The sequence below is a fragment of the Ailuropoda melanoleuca genome, chromosome 15 (genome assembly GCF_002007445.2).
Source record: "Ailuropoda melanoleuca isolate Jingjing chromosome 15, ASM200744v2, whole genome shotgun sequence".
NCBI classification, from domain to species: domain Eukaryota; kingdom Metazoa; phylum Chordata; class Mammalia; order Carnivora; family Ursidae; genus Ailuropoda; species Ailuropoda melanoleuca.
The window spans coordinates 72,830,691-72,847,052 of NC_048232.1; the positions used below are offsets into that span (position 1 = coordinate 72,830,691).

Here is a 16,362-nt window from a genome sequence, read left to right on the forward strand (position 1 = left end):
ATGTAGATGCAGTAGCTAGAGCTGGAGCAGCCATCTTGGACCATGAGCTGGAAGGAGGAATTCCAATCCACAAAGCCTACAAATTCCTAAGGGCTTGGTGAAACACAGCTGCCATGCCTCCCGGCTGTGGACTGCTACCTCCAAAATTCATTCATATGGGAGAAACAGAAACTTTTAAAGCCATTGTTGCTTTGGTATTTCCATGAGTATAGTGAATATAACCTTAATATACCAAATGCCCTGGTCCTGGCCAATGAAACCCAAGGACAAGTGTGCTGGATGACTTCTAGGCAAGATGCTTTTTCTCCTTGTAAAAGGAGGGTTCTATTTCCCCATCCTGGCTGTCTTCTTGCTCTTTATCTTTGCCATGGTATGTGAGGACACAATGCCCAGAGCCTTCTTATATATAAGAAGCCTTCATATATATATATGTGTGTGTATGTGTGTGTGTATATATATATATATAACCTTCTTATGCCCACAAAGGAAAGGCCAAGAGAAATTCAGAGCCACTAACCAGAACCATGATAGCACTGAACTAACCCCAGATTTCTTGTGAAAGATAATGAACAGCCTCATCATTTAGCCACCGTGTTGGACATTCTGTCACTTATAACAGAAAGCATTTCCAAATGACATATTCTCTTGCTATGCATGCTTGTGCCCCCTCCCCATATTCACATGTTGAAACCCTCACCTCCAAGGTGATGACACTAGGAGGTGGGGCCTTTGGTACGTTGGTGTGTAGGTCATGAGAGTGACGCCCTCATGAATGGGATTAGTGCTCTTATAAAAGACTCCAGGGAGTCACCCCTTCCACCATATGAGGATACAGCGAGAAGTCAGAAGTCTGCAACCAGCAAGAGGGCCTTCACCAGAACCTGACCATGCTGCACTCTGATCTTAGACTTCCAGCCTTCAGAACTGTGAGAAATAAATTTCTGTTATTTATAAGCCACCCTGTCTGTAGTATTTTTTTAAAGATTTTATTTATTTATTTTTTTAAGTTCTCTATGCCTTACATGGGGATTGAACCCTGAGACCAAGAGTCCCATGTTCTACCAACTGAGCCAGCCCCAGTTCATAGTATTTTAACAGCAGCCCAAACTGACTAAGACATCTCTATTGCTCCTTCAGTCTCTCCTTTTCAACTGTATCCTTATTCTGGGCCTGCAGTTATGCTCAAATCGGCCATGCAAAATAATGTACCTTGCCCTGTATCCATTTCTCCCTCCTGCCACTGTGTTTTCTTTCTTTGCATGGGCAAGTCTCTGTAAAAAGTGGACTGACTATACTCATTATCTGCGCTTCCTTACTTCATTCTTTATTCGTTATTCATTCTTTGATCTTCTCTGGCTTCCCTCCTCCCACTCGAGTATTTTAATCTAGGCCACTAATAACCTCCTAATTTGCAAATCCAACAGACACTTACTTGTCTTTGTCTTATCTGACCTCTCTATGGCTTTTGGCTTTGATAACCACTTCCGCCTCTGTGAAGCTCCCTTCACCTGCGGCTTCTTACCCTCGCCGGTTCCCTTTTGACCTCTCTGGCTGCTCATTCTCCGTTTCCTTCACGAGGGCCTCCTTCTGTTTCTACCTCTTAAATGTTGGCTTCTTCAGGGTGCGCTTCTGTCTCACTCTTCCCTTCCTACACGTTCCTCCTAGGGGGTAACTTCCTAGAGTTCCAAAGATTGAAGGTAGCTTTCTTGAGAATCAGGGACCTATTCTAAACTCCTCATTAAGCAGAGCTGAGCCAAAGCTGCTGTGGTAAAATATCATTTCCATTGGATTAAGCACTTTGTCACAGATTGAATTGTGTTCCCCAAAAAGATATGTTGAAATCCTAATGCCCAATACATGTGGATGTGACCTTACTTGAACATAGGGTCTTTGCAGGTGTAATCAAGTTAAGATGAGGTCATTAGGATGTAACTGTGAACTTACAAGCAGAGAAGAGACACAGATACACAGGGACAACATCATGTGATGATGATGAGGCAGAGTTTGGAGATGCAGCTACAAGCCAAGGAATGCCTAGGATCAATGGCTACCACTAGAAAGCCAGAAAGAGGCAGGGAAACATCCTCCCCGACAGTTTTCAGAGGGATCATGGTCTTGCTGACACTTTGATTTTGGGTTTCTAGCTTCCAGAACTGTGAGACAACAAATTTCTGTTGTTTCAAGCCACACGGTTTGTGGTATTTTGTTTCAGCAGTTCTAGGAAATGAATACACACTTCCTCCATTGTCCTGCACCTTCTTATCTAAGCAATCAGTTATGACTTGTAATCACCTTTCTCTTAATGTTTTGCCTTCATCTTTCCTCCAGTTCAGGGATTTTCAGCCCTTCACATATTGTAGACCAGTTCTGATTTTTTCTAAATTTGAGTATCAACACTGGGTTTACAACTTTCAATTTTGCCCTTCGTCTTTTGCTATAAGGGCATTAAGTACACACACACACACACACACACACACACACACACACACACAACTACCATCTACCTACAGCATCATTCATAAAAGTTAGGACATCTTAACACTAAACTCTCAGAAGAAAGTACAGTTCTTATCAAATTAAATATTTTAAGTTCTACGAAAAGCTCATTGTTTTGTCCCAATACTTTCCCAGTATTGTTTTACATAGTTTATAACACTAATATTTATGTATGTTACAAAGAAAAATATTAATACATAAATATTCATAACTCCTTTCTTGGTTTCCAGCCATCTTCCCCCTCCTTTCTCAAATTCTCTTTGACCATATTGAAAAATTGGGGTAATTTGTGAGAGGAAAAACTTGAGAAGCAGGAGCTGAAAAAACAGTGAGAATTCCTTTTAATAAGATAGAGAGGGGCGCCTGGGTGGCACAGCGGTTAAGCATCTGCCTTCGGCTCTGGGCATGATCCTGGTGTTATGGGATCGAGCCCCACATCAGGCTCCTCCGCTAGGAGACTGCTTCTTCCTCTCCCGCTCCCCCTGCTTGTGTTCCCTCTCTCGCTAGCTGTCTCTATCTCTGTCAAATAAATAAAATCTTAAAAAAAATAAGTAAAAATAAAAAGGTAGAGAATCCCTTCTCAAAGGAAAATTTAGATGGATGAGGAGGTGGAGAGGCAGGCTCAGGATTGAGAGAGTTGGAGGAGAGGGTATGATACACGCGTAGGAGAGAAATTGCAAATGAAAAGAGATGAAGAAAAAGGAATTTTAGGAAATCTGCTGTATGTTATATGTATTCCCCCTTCGGTACCTTCTTGAGAGTGTGAGGTAGGGATTTAAACTGCTTTCAATTTTTTTTCTTCTGAAATTTTATCTCTTCGAGTGTGATTCTTTATAGGACCAGATAACAAGGCAGCTCAGCCTTAACAGGGTTACATATGACTGTGAGCAAAGGCAGTTACTGTATAGTTGTTAGAAAAAGGGGCTATGGAATCAGAAACCCTGCCTTTGAATCCTGGTCCCAATCCGCTTCTGCTGTGTCCGTGGGAGAATTACTTTACTTCTTTGTGCCTCATTTCCCCATCCACGAAAGGGAGGTAACAGTACCCACTTTACTGGGTTGTTGGAAGAACCATGAGTTAATACACATAAGGCAATTAGCGTTTGGCAATGAAAGACTCTCAAATGTCAGCTAGTAATAAAACGGAAACCTACAGATAGTTTCCCACCTGCTGAAACAAAAAAAGCTTTCGCGGCTAACTGTTGATAAACTTCTTGGCATGACACCCAACAAAACCTTAAGTGCCTAATGTGCCTGAGCAGGCTTAGCTCCGACCTTCCCTCCGGCGTCCTCAGGTTCGGCCAGGGCGCCGCACTCGCCGCGCCGCTCGCTCGCGCCGCAGGCGCCTCCCTCCTCCCGCATTCGCGGGCATCCTGGACGCCGGGGCGCCGTGCGCGCGCGTCACCCGCCCACCGAGGCTGACTCCCCCCACCTCCCCGCGCTCCCGCCGCTTCGAACCTCTACGCGAGCTTTTCTCCCCGTTGCGCTGTAACTGTTCAAAGGGTCTGATTGGCCCGCACATCCTAGATGCTCAATTAAAGTGGCCGTAAAGGAAAACGCTGGACCTTCTCCCGCAAATACCAAACGGGGGGCCCTGGGTGGGGAGGGGAGACTTGGTAGGACTGTCCCTACACCCGAAGGCCCATTGCCCAGGGTGCCAGGCCCAGACATTACGCCCGGGGGTGAGGACGGGGCTCCCTTGCCGGGACCCCCTCGGCTCTCCGCGGGCCTCCAGCCTCGCCCGGGTCGCCCGCGGTCACGTGACCACCACCCCCGGCGCACAGCTGGAGGCGGGTCCCCACCCTCCCCCGGGAGCGGCGACGCCGGAGCGGGCGCGGTGCATTGTGGGCAGAGGGGCGGGGGTTGGGAAGATGGCGGCTCCCAGCCTCCTCAACTGGAGGCGGGTTTCCTCCTTCACGGGGCCGGTCCCCCGCGCCCGGCACGGACACCGGGCCGTGGCCATCCGGGAGCTGATGATCATCTTTGGAGGAGGCAACGAGGGCATCGCGGACGAGCTGCACGTCTACAACACAGGTAGGCGCGGCGGCGGCTCTACGGCCCCGCCTGTGGGAGCCGCGGAGGGGGAGGGGAGGCTAGGCGGCGGCCGAGGCCCTGACAGCTGTCACCGCCGGGTCACTGCCTCTTCGGGCGGGCCGCGGGGAGTGCTGCTTGGCCAGGCGGCCGGGGTTCCGCAGTGTCCTGGGTGGCAGCTCCGTCTCCCCAGGGCCCGCGGGGCAGAACCGGGCCCCAATGGGGCCGGCCGGCCCTTCGGCAGGCGGTCCCAGACCCCCCCCCGCCCCAGTTCTGCGGGCGGACGTAGGCTAGACAGAGACCGTTTCCAACCGCCAGGGCCTCTTCCCAAAGTCTTGCCCACCCCGGGGGTCCGAGATCCCACCCCTGTCAAAAACCAAAACCAACCTCAAACCAAAGCTGCCCCGGGCCATTCTCGTCTTTACCTGCGGTCTTTCCTTAGGAGGAAACGAATCGGGGCGAGGGGAGGGCTGAGGAGGGAAAACGAGAGACCTGGTACTTTCACCCCAAATACAACCCCGTATCTGGCAGGTGGCAGTCAAGATTTTTACCCCATTGGTAACCCTCTTAACTGGCGGGGAAGTGGTTCGTTGGTGAGACCGGCGCCTGTCTCTCTGTATAGTTGGGTGTGTGTGCCGAAGCTTGGTTGTGCAGCGATCGGAAAGAGGACTGTCAGCTTGAGCACCGCTACAAATCACAAGTGCCCCTGGCTGGGGAGGCCCTGCCTTTTTGAGTGCCTTTGGGATAGAAAGGAGGGTGGAATTTCATTTTCCCCAACTTGTAAATGCGCCAACTAGCAAGAGAAAGCTGTTTCCTTGGTGTAAGGTTAATTACTGAATTTTGGGTCTATGTCATGATCAGTGACTTTCACCAAATAACTTAATCATAGTGGTCATTTTAAGGTTAATAGTGGCCTAGGAGAAATTTCGTTTTTTCACCCTCTCCTCTTCCTGGCACTCTAACATATAGTTTAAAAGTTATTTGACAATTTGGTATAGTGTAAAAATCCTGGCTTTGGAACAAGTTAGACCAGGTTTGAATTTTGCTCTGCCAGTTCCCCAGGATCAGCGCTAAAGTTACCAAACTTAAATGTCAGATTTTCATTTGGTAAATAGAGATGATGGTACTCACCACGTAGGATTTTGGTAAGAATTAAATTATACAGATTAGGGTTTTTCAACAGCAGCACTACTGCCACTTTGAACCAGAGAATTGTTTGTTGTAAGAGCATGTGCTGTATATTGTAAGGTGTTTGGCAGCATCTCTCTTCTCTACCCACTAGTTGCCAGTAGCATCTCTCCCCTCCCTCCAGTTAAACGACTACACATTTTTAGTTTGCTCCTGGGGGCAAAGCCATCTTCAATCTCCAACAACCACTGATACAGATAATAAATGTAAAGTATATACTCATAGTTTGTGATAACTGTTTATTATCATTGGTTTTAATTTTATTTTGGCAACTAGTTACAAATCAGTGGTTCCTACCGGCTGTTAGAGGAGACATCCCTCCAGGTTGCGCTGCCCATGGATTTGTCTGTGATGGTACCAGAATATTAGTATTTGGGGGAATGGTTGAATATGGAAGATACAGCAATGAGTTATATGAGTTGCAAGTAAGTATATTTCAAATTTATCTCAATTTTCTTTTTTTTTTTTTTTAAGATTTTATTTATTTATTTGACAGAGATAGAGACAGCCAGCGAGAGAGGGAACACAAGCAGGGGGAGTGGGAGAGGAAGAAGCAGGCTCATAGCGGAGGAGCCCAATGTGGGGCCTGATCCCATAACACCGGGATCACGCCCTGAGCCGAAGGCAGACGCCTAACGGCTGTGCCACCCAGATGCCCCATCAATTTTCAGCTTTAATAATGATATTGCTCCTAATTCTTTGAAAGATTGCAAAATATTTCATTACATGTTTAAAATAGTATGAGCTTCACATTTTATAGCTTCAAGAAAAAGGTTTCCAATTCACTAAAAAGCCAGAGTTTCTAATGTCAGTCTTTTTTCAATACCCAGTGTAACAGTTGTAACATTAAGATATCTGTTACTTAGCATCAGTTATACATGTTACACGTTTAGGTTTTTGTATCTTAGTTCTTCAACTTTAGCAGCAACAGAAGCATCAGAAGGCTTGTGAAAACACAGATTGCTGGTCCCTGCTCCCAGAGTTTCTGAATCGGTATCATCTGGTGTGGGGCCTCACCCCTGGCATTCCTTCCAAGTTCCCATGTGCTGCTGCTGGTCCCCAGACCATACTTTGCAAACCTCTGCCTTCATTATAGAGATTGTTACCGTCACACTAATAAACACTATTTTTTCCCCTGGCAATACATACAAAAAAAGGGTACAGTTTCATATGTCCTTTATAAATTTGGTTCTGTTAAACCACACTCAGAGCCCTCTGTGACAGCCCTTAATTGACTTTTATTTCTGAACTGTGCATATGTTCACAGGGCTGTTATCATGAGGACATCTGCTAATTGTCAGGTGTAGGTGAATTATACCTATTGATAAACAAATGGTTTTAGATAAATAGAGCATCCGTAGCCAGAGCATAAGTTTTGGAGTTTGGTTTGTTAAATGATCGTTATGCTTATTTAAAGGTTGAAATATATACTATCTATGGATTACCTAATTTCAGAAAGTAAGAATGTATAAATTTCATTTAATCTTAAAGCTATGTATATTTAATTTTTCATTTAGAAAATATTTTTGAATTGCTGGTGTTTATTATTATGGGCTTAGGTTGTTGTTGAGGAAAGCTGTGAATATGGAATACTAGACTGACTTTCTTTCCTTTTTTGGATGGGGGACGGAGGTGCAGAGGGAGAGGAGAGAATCCTGTACAGGCTGCACACTGGGCCTTCATGCCCCTGAGCCGAAATCGAGTTGGACTCTTAACCGATTGAGCCACCCAGGCGCCCCAGGAAGACTAAACTGAATTTCTATTACAATGTTTATTTTAGTTGCAGAAGTTACCTGTTTACTTGTCATTTGTCCCTAGACTAGCTTATTGGAACCTTCTGACTGGATTTCAATTAAAATGTATTGGTATGATGTTATACTATTGACAATATAGGAACGCTTTCTTGATATTGTCTGATTGTATTTATGCTCTTTTTTAGGCAAGTCGTTGGTTATGGAAAAAAGTGAAACCCCACCCCCCTTCTTCTGGTTTACCTCCATGTCCTCGGCTTGGACATAGCTTCTCTTTATATGGTAACAAATGCTATTTGTTTGGTGGTCTGGCAAATGAAAGTGAAGATTCAAACAATAATGTTCCCAGGTATGCTGATTCTTTTTTGGACCAAATGTTTACTTTATGACTTAGATTAAGAACATTTAATTTCTACCATTTTCAGTTATTAAAAGGGATGAAACTTAGCCTTTTGCATTTAAACCTAACAGTGAACAAATTTGTGTGCGGTTGTGTTTTCCTTAGTCCCTGGAATATATATCTGTTTTCAAAACTATGCCTTTTCTAATCAGAAATCATCTTATTAAATGATACTAATGTAATTGCTTATAGCAACCTATTTTTATATATTGAGCCATAATGTATTTCACTTGTCATTAATGATAACAAAAAGTAACAAATGTTTATTTTCAAATTAGATGTCTCTGGGAATTTGGTGACAAAAATCTCACTGTAAAATGAAGGTTATCATATTCACTTTTCATACAGGAAGCTGTTACAGTGGTTCACACAAGCAAATATTTTTTGAACCAATCGTCTCCTTTTTCCAAACAGAACTAATCACTATCTTTTTTTTTTTTTTTTGCATATTGTTTTGATCACATTGTCATTATAGCACTCAGGATTTGGAGATTTAGAGTCCGAAAGACTGTTTTCTGATTCACTGCTTACCGTGTGGTTGTCCTTTAGTGGAAGTGATCTAATCCTGTTTTCCTTGACTGTGAAATGGGAGTGATTAAATATCTACGTTTCGGTGTCATTCTGATGGCTAAATAAGATCGTTGGCATTATTTTCAAAATACTTGCAGGTTGCCATCAATATATTACTTACATAACATTGATGTTAGAGTCTTAGCTTTTTTGTCTTTTCCAAACTTTAAAAAATGACACATACTAAAACATGATAAACTTGAAAACTGGAGAAAAGGAAAAAAATTTATCCCAACATACTAATCCAGAAACTTTTACTTCTGACACATGTCTTTTTCATTTTTACATTGAACAGATTTTTCTAGATACAGACTTGTAAAAATGCAAGAACTTAGAAAGTATATGAAGTTCTTTCTTACAGCATCACTGTCCTCCAACACAGGCAAACACATAATTCAACTTGATGTGCATCTTTTATTTTTTTTATTTTTTTATTTTTTAAAAAGATTTTATTTATTTATTTGACAGAGATAGAGACAGCCAGCGAGAGAGGGAACACAAGCAGGGGGAGTGGGAGAGGAAGAAGCAGGCTCATAGCGGAAGAACCTGATGTGGGGCTCGATCCCAGAACGCCGGGATCACGCCCTGAGCTGAAGGCACATGCTTAACCGCTCTGCCACCCAGGTGCCCCGATGTGCATCTTTTAGAACCTTTTTCATGTAACATATATTAGTTAGCTTTTTTTAGGTTATTGCGTATAAAGGGCAAGCTTCTCAAGTTTATGCTGCTTGAGGGAGCAGATAGATAGATGCAGTGCTTTTGAAAGCCTCTGGTTAAAGCTAGCGGATTCATTTCTGTTCACATTCCATTGGTCAGCAGTCCAGGACTGAGTGTTCTGCCTAGCAGGAGAGTGGAGGTGGGGAACATTGATCTGATCCTACACAGACATGCATTCTCTTTTATAGAAGTGGGATCTTTCTTCTTGCTCTGCAACTTTGGGTGTTTACCTGTTTGTTTTTGTTCTTTTTTTCCCTTTAACAGTATATCTTTGAGATCTTTTAGGGCAGTAGATAAAAATTGACCTTATTTTTTTTTTAATGGCTGAAAAGTAGTCTGAATTATGCAAATTACTTAACCATTCCCCTTCTGGTAGACATTTAAATATTTCCACTTTTTTGCTTTGCACATGTATAACTATTTTTTTAAAAGATTTTTTATTTATTTATTCGACAGAGATAGAGACAGCCAGTGAGAGAGGGAACACAAGCAGGGGGAGTGGGAGAGGAGGAAGCAGGCTTATAGCGGAGGAGCCTGATGTGGGGCTCGATCCCATAGTGCTGGGATCACTCCCTGAGCCGAAGGCAGATGCTTAACCGCTGTGCCACCCAGGCGCCCCTGTTTTTGTTTCTTTAGAGAGAGAAAGAGCAAGTGAGGGTTGGGGGAGTGGGCAGAGGGAGAGAGAATCTTCAGCAGCTCCATGTATAGCATGGAGCTGGTCACAGGGCTTGATCTCAAGATCCTGAGATCATGGCCTCAGCCGAAATCAAGAGTCACATACTTAACAACTGAGCAACCCAGGCGCCCCAATTTTTGTAGGATTCATACTTGTAAATGGATTCAGGGGGAGGGAGATCAAGGGTATTTACATTCAAGTTTGTTAGGTTTTCCTAAATCAACCTCCAAAGAGACAGAACCATTTTATACTCCTAATACCAGTGTGCGGGACTGCCTACACCCTTAATGATATTGAATTGTCTCACTCTTCTTAGTTTTTACCAAACTAATAGGTGAAATACATTTAATGGATTTATTTTAATTTCTTAAAAACTGGTGATGAGGGGCGCCTGGGTGGCTCAGATGGTTAAGCGTATGCCTTCGGCTCAGGTCATGATCCCAGGGTCCTGGGATCAAGCCCCGCATCAGGCGCCCTGCTCGGTGGTGGGGAGCCTGCTTCTCCCTCTCCTACTGTTCCCTCTGCTTGTGCTCTCTCGTTCTCTCTGTCAAATAAATAAAATCTTAAAAAAAAAACCAAAACTGGTAGTGATTGGGGCGCCTGGGTGGCTCAGTCAGTTGTGTCCGACTCTCGATTTTGGCTTAGGTCATGATTTCAGAGTCATGAGATCCAACCCCATGTGGGGCTGCAGGCTCAGTGCAGAGTCAGTTTGTCCTCTTCTCCCCTCTCTCTACTCCTCGCCATGTGTGTGCATGAGCACTCTTGCCCTCTATCTTAAATAAATAAATAAGTAAATAAATAAATAAATTTTAAAAATCTTTTTTAAAAACTGGCAATGAGCTTGATTAACTATGCTTATTGGAAATTTGCGATTCCTTTTTTGAAATTGTTCCTATCCTTATTCATTTTTCCTTTTTAAATAGAGTATAAATTATATGCCATAGGGGTGCCTGGGTGGCTCAGCCATTAAGCGTCTGCCTTCAGCTCAGGTCATGATCCCAAGATCCTGGGATCGAGGCCCACATTGGGCTGCATGGGCAGCCTGCTTCTCCCTCTCCACTGCTTGTGCTCTTTCTCATGCTCTCTTTTTCTCTCAAATAAATAAATGAAATCTTAAAAAAAAAAAAAAACAGAGCAAAGTTGAGTAGCTGTGACAGACCTTAGAGCATCCATAGCCTAAGATATTTACTGTCTAGCTTTTTACAGAAAATGTTTGTCAACTCTTGTTCAAGACTGTATTCTGTTTCATTAATATATTTACCTTTCTATCAGTAATTGTGATGTTTGCTATAGGTTTCTAGTATTTGCCTTTGATCAGATTAAGGAAGTTTTTAAAAATTTCTAGTTTGCTAATTAGTTTTTTTTCTCTTTTTAACCAAAAATGGATGTTCATATTCATTTCAAACATAGAAATGAGCTTATTGTTTCTTTTCTTTAATTCATTGTGTTAATTATATTATTTTCTGAAATATAAGCCATCTTTTTATTTATAGTTAAACTCATTGCATTACAGTGTTCTTTTCATACTTTGCTGAATTCATTTTGCTAACATACATTTATATTATTTATATATATATTTATATTATCTATAGTCACTAGTGATTTTTCCTGTATTGACTTTATTTGGGGTAGTGGGGTCCTATTCAAATCTGATTTGAGTATCAGGACTCTGTTATTCCTGGGAACATAATCAGAGCTTTCCATCTTTTATTATGCTTAGATAACATAATTTATTAAAAATTTAGTAGAAATTTCCCGTAATTGTCTGAAATTGGTATAATTTAGGAAGATGATCTTTGCCTACCTTTTTCAATATCTCTTATAGTTATTGATCTATTTAGATTTTCTTTCTCTTGAATCATTTTGTAATTTATGTTTTCCTTGAAAAATCACCCATTTAGATTTTTACATTTTTTGATAAAAATTGTAAGATTTAGAATCTATCTGTAGTCACATCTCTTTTCTCATTTATAAATGTGTGTGTTGTCTTTTCTCTCATCAGACTCGTGAGTGGCTTGGTGGTTTCAAAGAACCATTTTTTTTAATAATAATTTTTTATTATGTTATGTTAGTCACCATACAGTATATCCTTAGTTTCTAATGTAGTGTTCCATGATTCATTATTTGCACCGTGCAGTATGTGCCCTCCTTAATACCCATCACCAGCCTATCCCAATCCCCCACCCTCCTCCCCTCTGAAGCTCTCAGTTTGTTTCCCAGAGTCCACAGTCTCTCATTGTTCATAACCCCTTCTGTTTACCACCCCCCCTTCATTCTTCCCTTCCTTCTCCTACCGGTCTTCCTATTTTTTATGTTCCATAAATGAGCGAAACCATATGATAATTGTCTTTCTCTGCTTGACTTATTTCACTTAGCATAATCTCCTCCAGTGCCGTCCATGTTGCTGCAAATGTTGTGTAATTGTTCTTTCTGATGGCTGAGTAATATTCCATTGTATAAATGGACCACATCTTCTTAATCCAGTCATCTGTTGAAGGGCATCTCGGCTCCTTCCACAATTTAGCTATTGTGGACAATGCTGCTATGAACATTGGGGTGCATATGGCCCTTCTCTTCACTACGTCTGTATCTTTGGGGTAAATACCCAGTAGTGCAATTGGTGGATCATAAGGTAGCTCAATTTTTTAGTGTTATTGATTTATTTTTATTTTTCACTTATTTTCTTCATTCTATTTCTTTAAATTTTTCCTTTTTTCTAACTTCTTTTAAACTTTTAATAATTTTGGTGCCTTTTCTAACTTTTTTCTAACTTCTAATAATTTGAATGCCTAGTAGTTCATTTATTTTCAGTGTTATTTTCTATTAATGCTACATATTTTCCGCTTGTTATGGCTTTGGCCATATTCCATGGATTTTGATATGTAGTGCTCTTATTGTCATTACTTTTTATTTTATCTTTTTTTTTTTTTAAGATTTTTATTTGTTTATTTGAAAGAGAGAAAGAGCACAAGCAGGGGGAGCAGCAGGCAGAGGGAGAAGGAGAAGCAGACTCCTTGCTGAGCAGGGAGCCCAATGTGGGACTCGATCCCAGAACCCCGGGGTTGATGACCTGAGCCAAAGGCAGACGCTTAACCCACCAAGCCCACCCAGGCGCCCTTTTATTTTCTCTTTAACCCAAAAGTAATTTGGCATAAATTTGTAAAAATTTCCAAATGGAAAGTTTTGTTATTGTTGCTAATATGTAGCTTTATTATATTGGGTTAAAAAAATATGTGTTCTGTGGGGTTTCTCCTTTTTGGAGATTGTCTTTGTGGTATATGTCAATCAGTTTTTGTGATTATTCCATAGGTGTTCATAAAGATTATAAATTCTTTGTTGTTTGGGTACAAGGTTCTTTATTAAATCACTGTTTTAAATTATTATTTGAAGCTTTTTTATTTTGTGAGTCTAGATCATGTCAACTTCTGAATGACATGTTAAAATCTCCCAGTGAGATTGTGAATTTATTGTTTATTTCTTGTATATCTACTTTTCAATCTGTGTGTAGTATTTTGTTGTAGACTTATCTTTTGTAAATAGGACTAACAATTGACCAGTATGAACTGGTATAGCTTACTGGCTGGCATGCGTTATCTGCGTAAGTCTATGCCACATCAGTTGTCAGATAGTTTTGATATTATCATTGCTCTTAATTGCTTACAGCTGGTTTCATGGTTCTTTTTTCTTTTTTTCTTTTTAGATTTTATTTATTTGAGAGAGAGCAAATGAGTAGGGGAAGGGGCAGTGGGAGAAGCAGACTCCTTGTAGAGCAGGGAGCTGGACATGGGACTTGATCCCAGGCCCCTGAGATCATTACCTGACCCAAACGCAGACACTTCACCAACTGAGCCACCAGGCACCCTGGTTTCAGGGTTCTTTTGTTTTTCTTACAGGCTTCCTGCCCCCAAGAGACTTTGTCTCCTAATAGAGAAGTTTTTTCCTACCTTTGTATTTTATGTTTTCCATTTATTCTGCTTGTTGTTGGTTCTTCACCCCCAGCCCCTGACTTTGCTAGATTTTTAAAAATCATAACGAGGTTGAACATTTGTGTGTGTGTGTGTACATATGTGTGTTTGTTTATCTGTGTCTCTATGTGTGTGTACATACACATTTATACAACTTTTATTTCTCATTCTGTGAACTATCAGTTTATATCCTTTTATTTGTATCTATTGTGTAATTGGTTGTAATCTTGATCTTATAGGAACTTTTTACATTAAGAAAATTTTATCTTTTTCTGTGATGTATACCAAATTTCTTTTTGTAGTTTGTCTTTTGACATTGTTTTATAATTTTTTTTTTGCCTAACCATCTTATTAATTGCTTTCCATAGACTATGCTTTGCTTATTTTTCCTTTTCTTTACTTTTTCTTGATTTACTGTTCTTTTTCTTTCCTTCTAATGATTTGAAAGTTATACATTGCTAATTCTGTGCTTGCCTTAGTTGCTCAAAAATGATCACGTACATTTAAACTGAAAGGATCTTGTCATCTTTGCGAATAGGTTGTTGTCTTTACCTTCTTTTGCTTTTCCCATATGTTCCATGTATTCTTGAGTCTTACTCCAGATTATAATAATGCTAAGAAGTTAATTTTTTGGTCAGTCTTTCTTAGTGATTATTTAGACCTCACAACTATACTTACAAACATAAATTTAGGGGTACCTGGGTGGCTCATTCGGTTAAGCTTCTGCCTTCGGCTTAGGTCATGATCCTGAGGTCCTGGGATCGACCCCCCCATCAGCCTGCTTCTCCCTGTCCCTCTGCCTGTCACTCCCGCTGCTTGTGCATGCTCTCTCTGTCTCTCTCTGTCAAATAAATAAATTTTTAAAAATCTTAAAAAATAAACAACAATTTAAGTATATTATAAATTATTGGTTTCTCTGTCTACTGTTTCTCTTATGCAGTGTATTTTTTCTTGGATTTCTTATTTTTCTGGAATAACATCTAGAATTGTTTTTTCCCAAAACAATTTTATGTCTAAACTTTTAAGTTTTTGAGTTTTTTAAAGATTTATTTATGGGGGGGAGGGGCTTCGGGAGAGGGGAGAGAGTCTCAAGCAGACTCCATGCTGAGCACAGAGCCCAGTGCAGGCCTGATCCCATGACCCTGAGATCATAACCTGAGCTGAAATCAGGAATCGGATGTTTAACCAACTGTGCCACCCAGGGGCCCCTAAACTTTGAAGTTTTATATGTCCTAAAGTGTTGTAATTTTGCACTCATATTTGAGCAATAATTTGATAGGAAATATATTCCTATAAAAGTTATTTTGCTCAAAACATTGAAAACATCCATGTCACAGATGAAGAGTTTAATGCCAGTTTCTAGAGTTTAAGAAAAAGGCTATGTAGGGCATTGCTATGACATTATAGAGTGAAAGTTTTAAAAGAAAAAAGTTGCAAAGCAACATTTGTAATCTATGCCATTTATACATATGTGGATGTTCATAGAGAGAGGTCAGAAAGGGTAGTTACCAATTATTGCCAATAGTGATTGTCCTGGTTATCTTGTACCATGTAATAAACTCCTCCAAAAGTTAGCAATGCAAAATAACAACAATTTATTATGTTCAGGGATTCTGTGCATCAGGAATTCAGACAGGACACAGCAGTGATGGCTAGGCCCTGAGATGGGAAGGCTTGAAGGGTCACTCCCATATCTGGTGCCTCCACTGGGATGACTGAAGGATGGGCTGAACTGGGGCCGTCCTCCTATATGCCTATATGTGCCTCTCCACATGGGGTTCTTGTGCCACTTTGACTTATATAGTGCTTCAGGATTCCAGGAACAAGTGTTCTATAGTGAAGCTGCATTAGCCTTCTGTGGCCAAGCCTCAGAAGTCACCTAGTGTCATTTCACCTTATTCTAGTTGAAGCAGTCGCAGGGTAACCCAGAATCACGAGTGGGGACTGACAGGTAGATCCTACCACGTGATGGAAAGAGTGTCAGAATTTGCGGCTATGTTTTAAAACCATCACAGCTGTCGTGGACGAGAGTGTTGGTTAAATGATGGCAGGAATTTTCTAAAAATCTCTTTTGTTCTCTACTGATCCTCAGAAGAGTACCTGATACACAGTAGTGTTTGATAAATACATGTTGACTGAATGAGGAATGGGGTCTGTGCTCTCCTAATGCTTTTTGGTACTAAATGAATTTTTCACAGTAAACATAGATTATAAATGGAAACAAAAATCAAATAAAAGGTATATACGATATTAATGTTTTAATTTATTTCATGATATCCTAGATATTTGAATGATTTCTATGAGTTGGAGCTACAGCATGGTTCTGGTGTTGTGGGTTGGAGCATTCCAGTGACTAAAGGAATTGTGCCTTCTCCAAGAGAGTCCCACACAGCTGTCATATATTGCAAAAAAGATTCTGGAAGTCCTAAAATGTATGTCTTTGGTGGAATGTGTGGTGCTCGCCTGGATGATCTATGGCAACTTGACTTAGGTAAGCTTACCTTGATTCAGGCTCAGGAATTGGTTATGATTGATAAGGGCAAATGTAAAAATTGCTTTAGAAAAATA

General features: G+C 41.1%; 1 protein-coding gene across 5 annotated transcripts in view; it reads left to right on the forward strand.

The window, feature by feature from the left end:
* Nucleotides 1–4,329: 4,329 nt before the first annotated feature.
* Nucleotides 4,330–16,362, forward strand: part of HCFC2 (host cell factor C2) — a 69,496-nt gene continuing 57,463 nt past the window's right edge. For 4 of the 5 annotated variants that reach the window (XM_034644480.1, XM_034644479.1, XM_019795534.2 and 1 more), the window contains exons 1-4: nucleotides 4,331–4,530; nucleotides 5,992–6,140; nucleotides 7,655–7,815; nucleotides 16,077–16,285. In XM_034644480.1, coding sequence (XP_034500371.1) covers nucleotides 4,368–4,530; nucleotides 5,992–6,140; nucleotides 7,655–7,815; nucleotides 16,077–16,285 — 682 coding nt within the window. In that variant the 5' untranslated portion in view covers nucleotides 4,331–4,367. Of the gene's footprint in view, nucleotides 4,531–5,991; nucleotides 6,141–7,654; nucleotides 7,816–16,076; nucleotides 16,286–16,362 lie in introns of all 5 variants that reach the window. The other variant, XM_011220049.3, reaches the window with a different exon arrangement.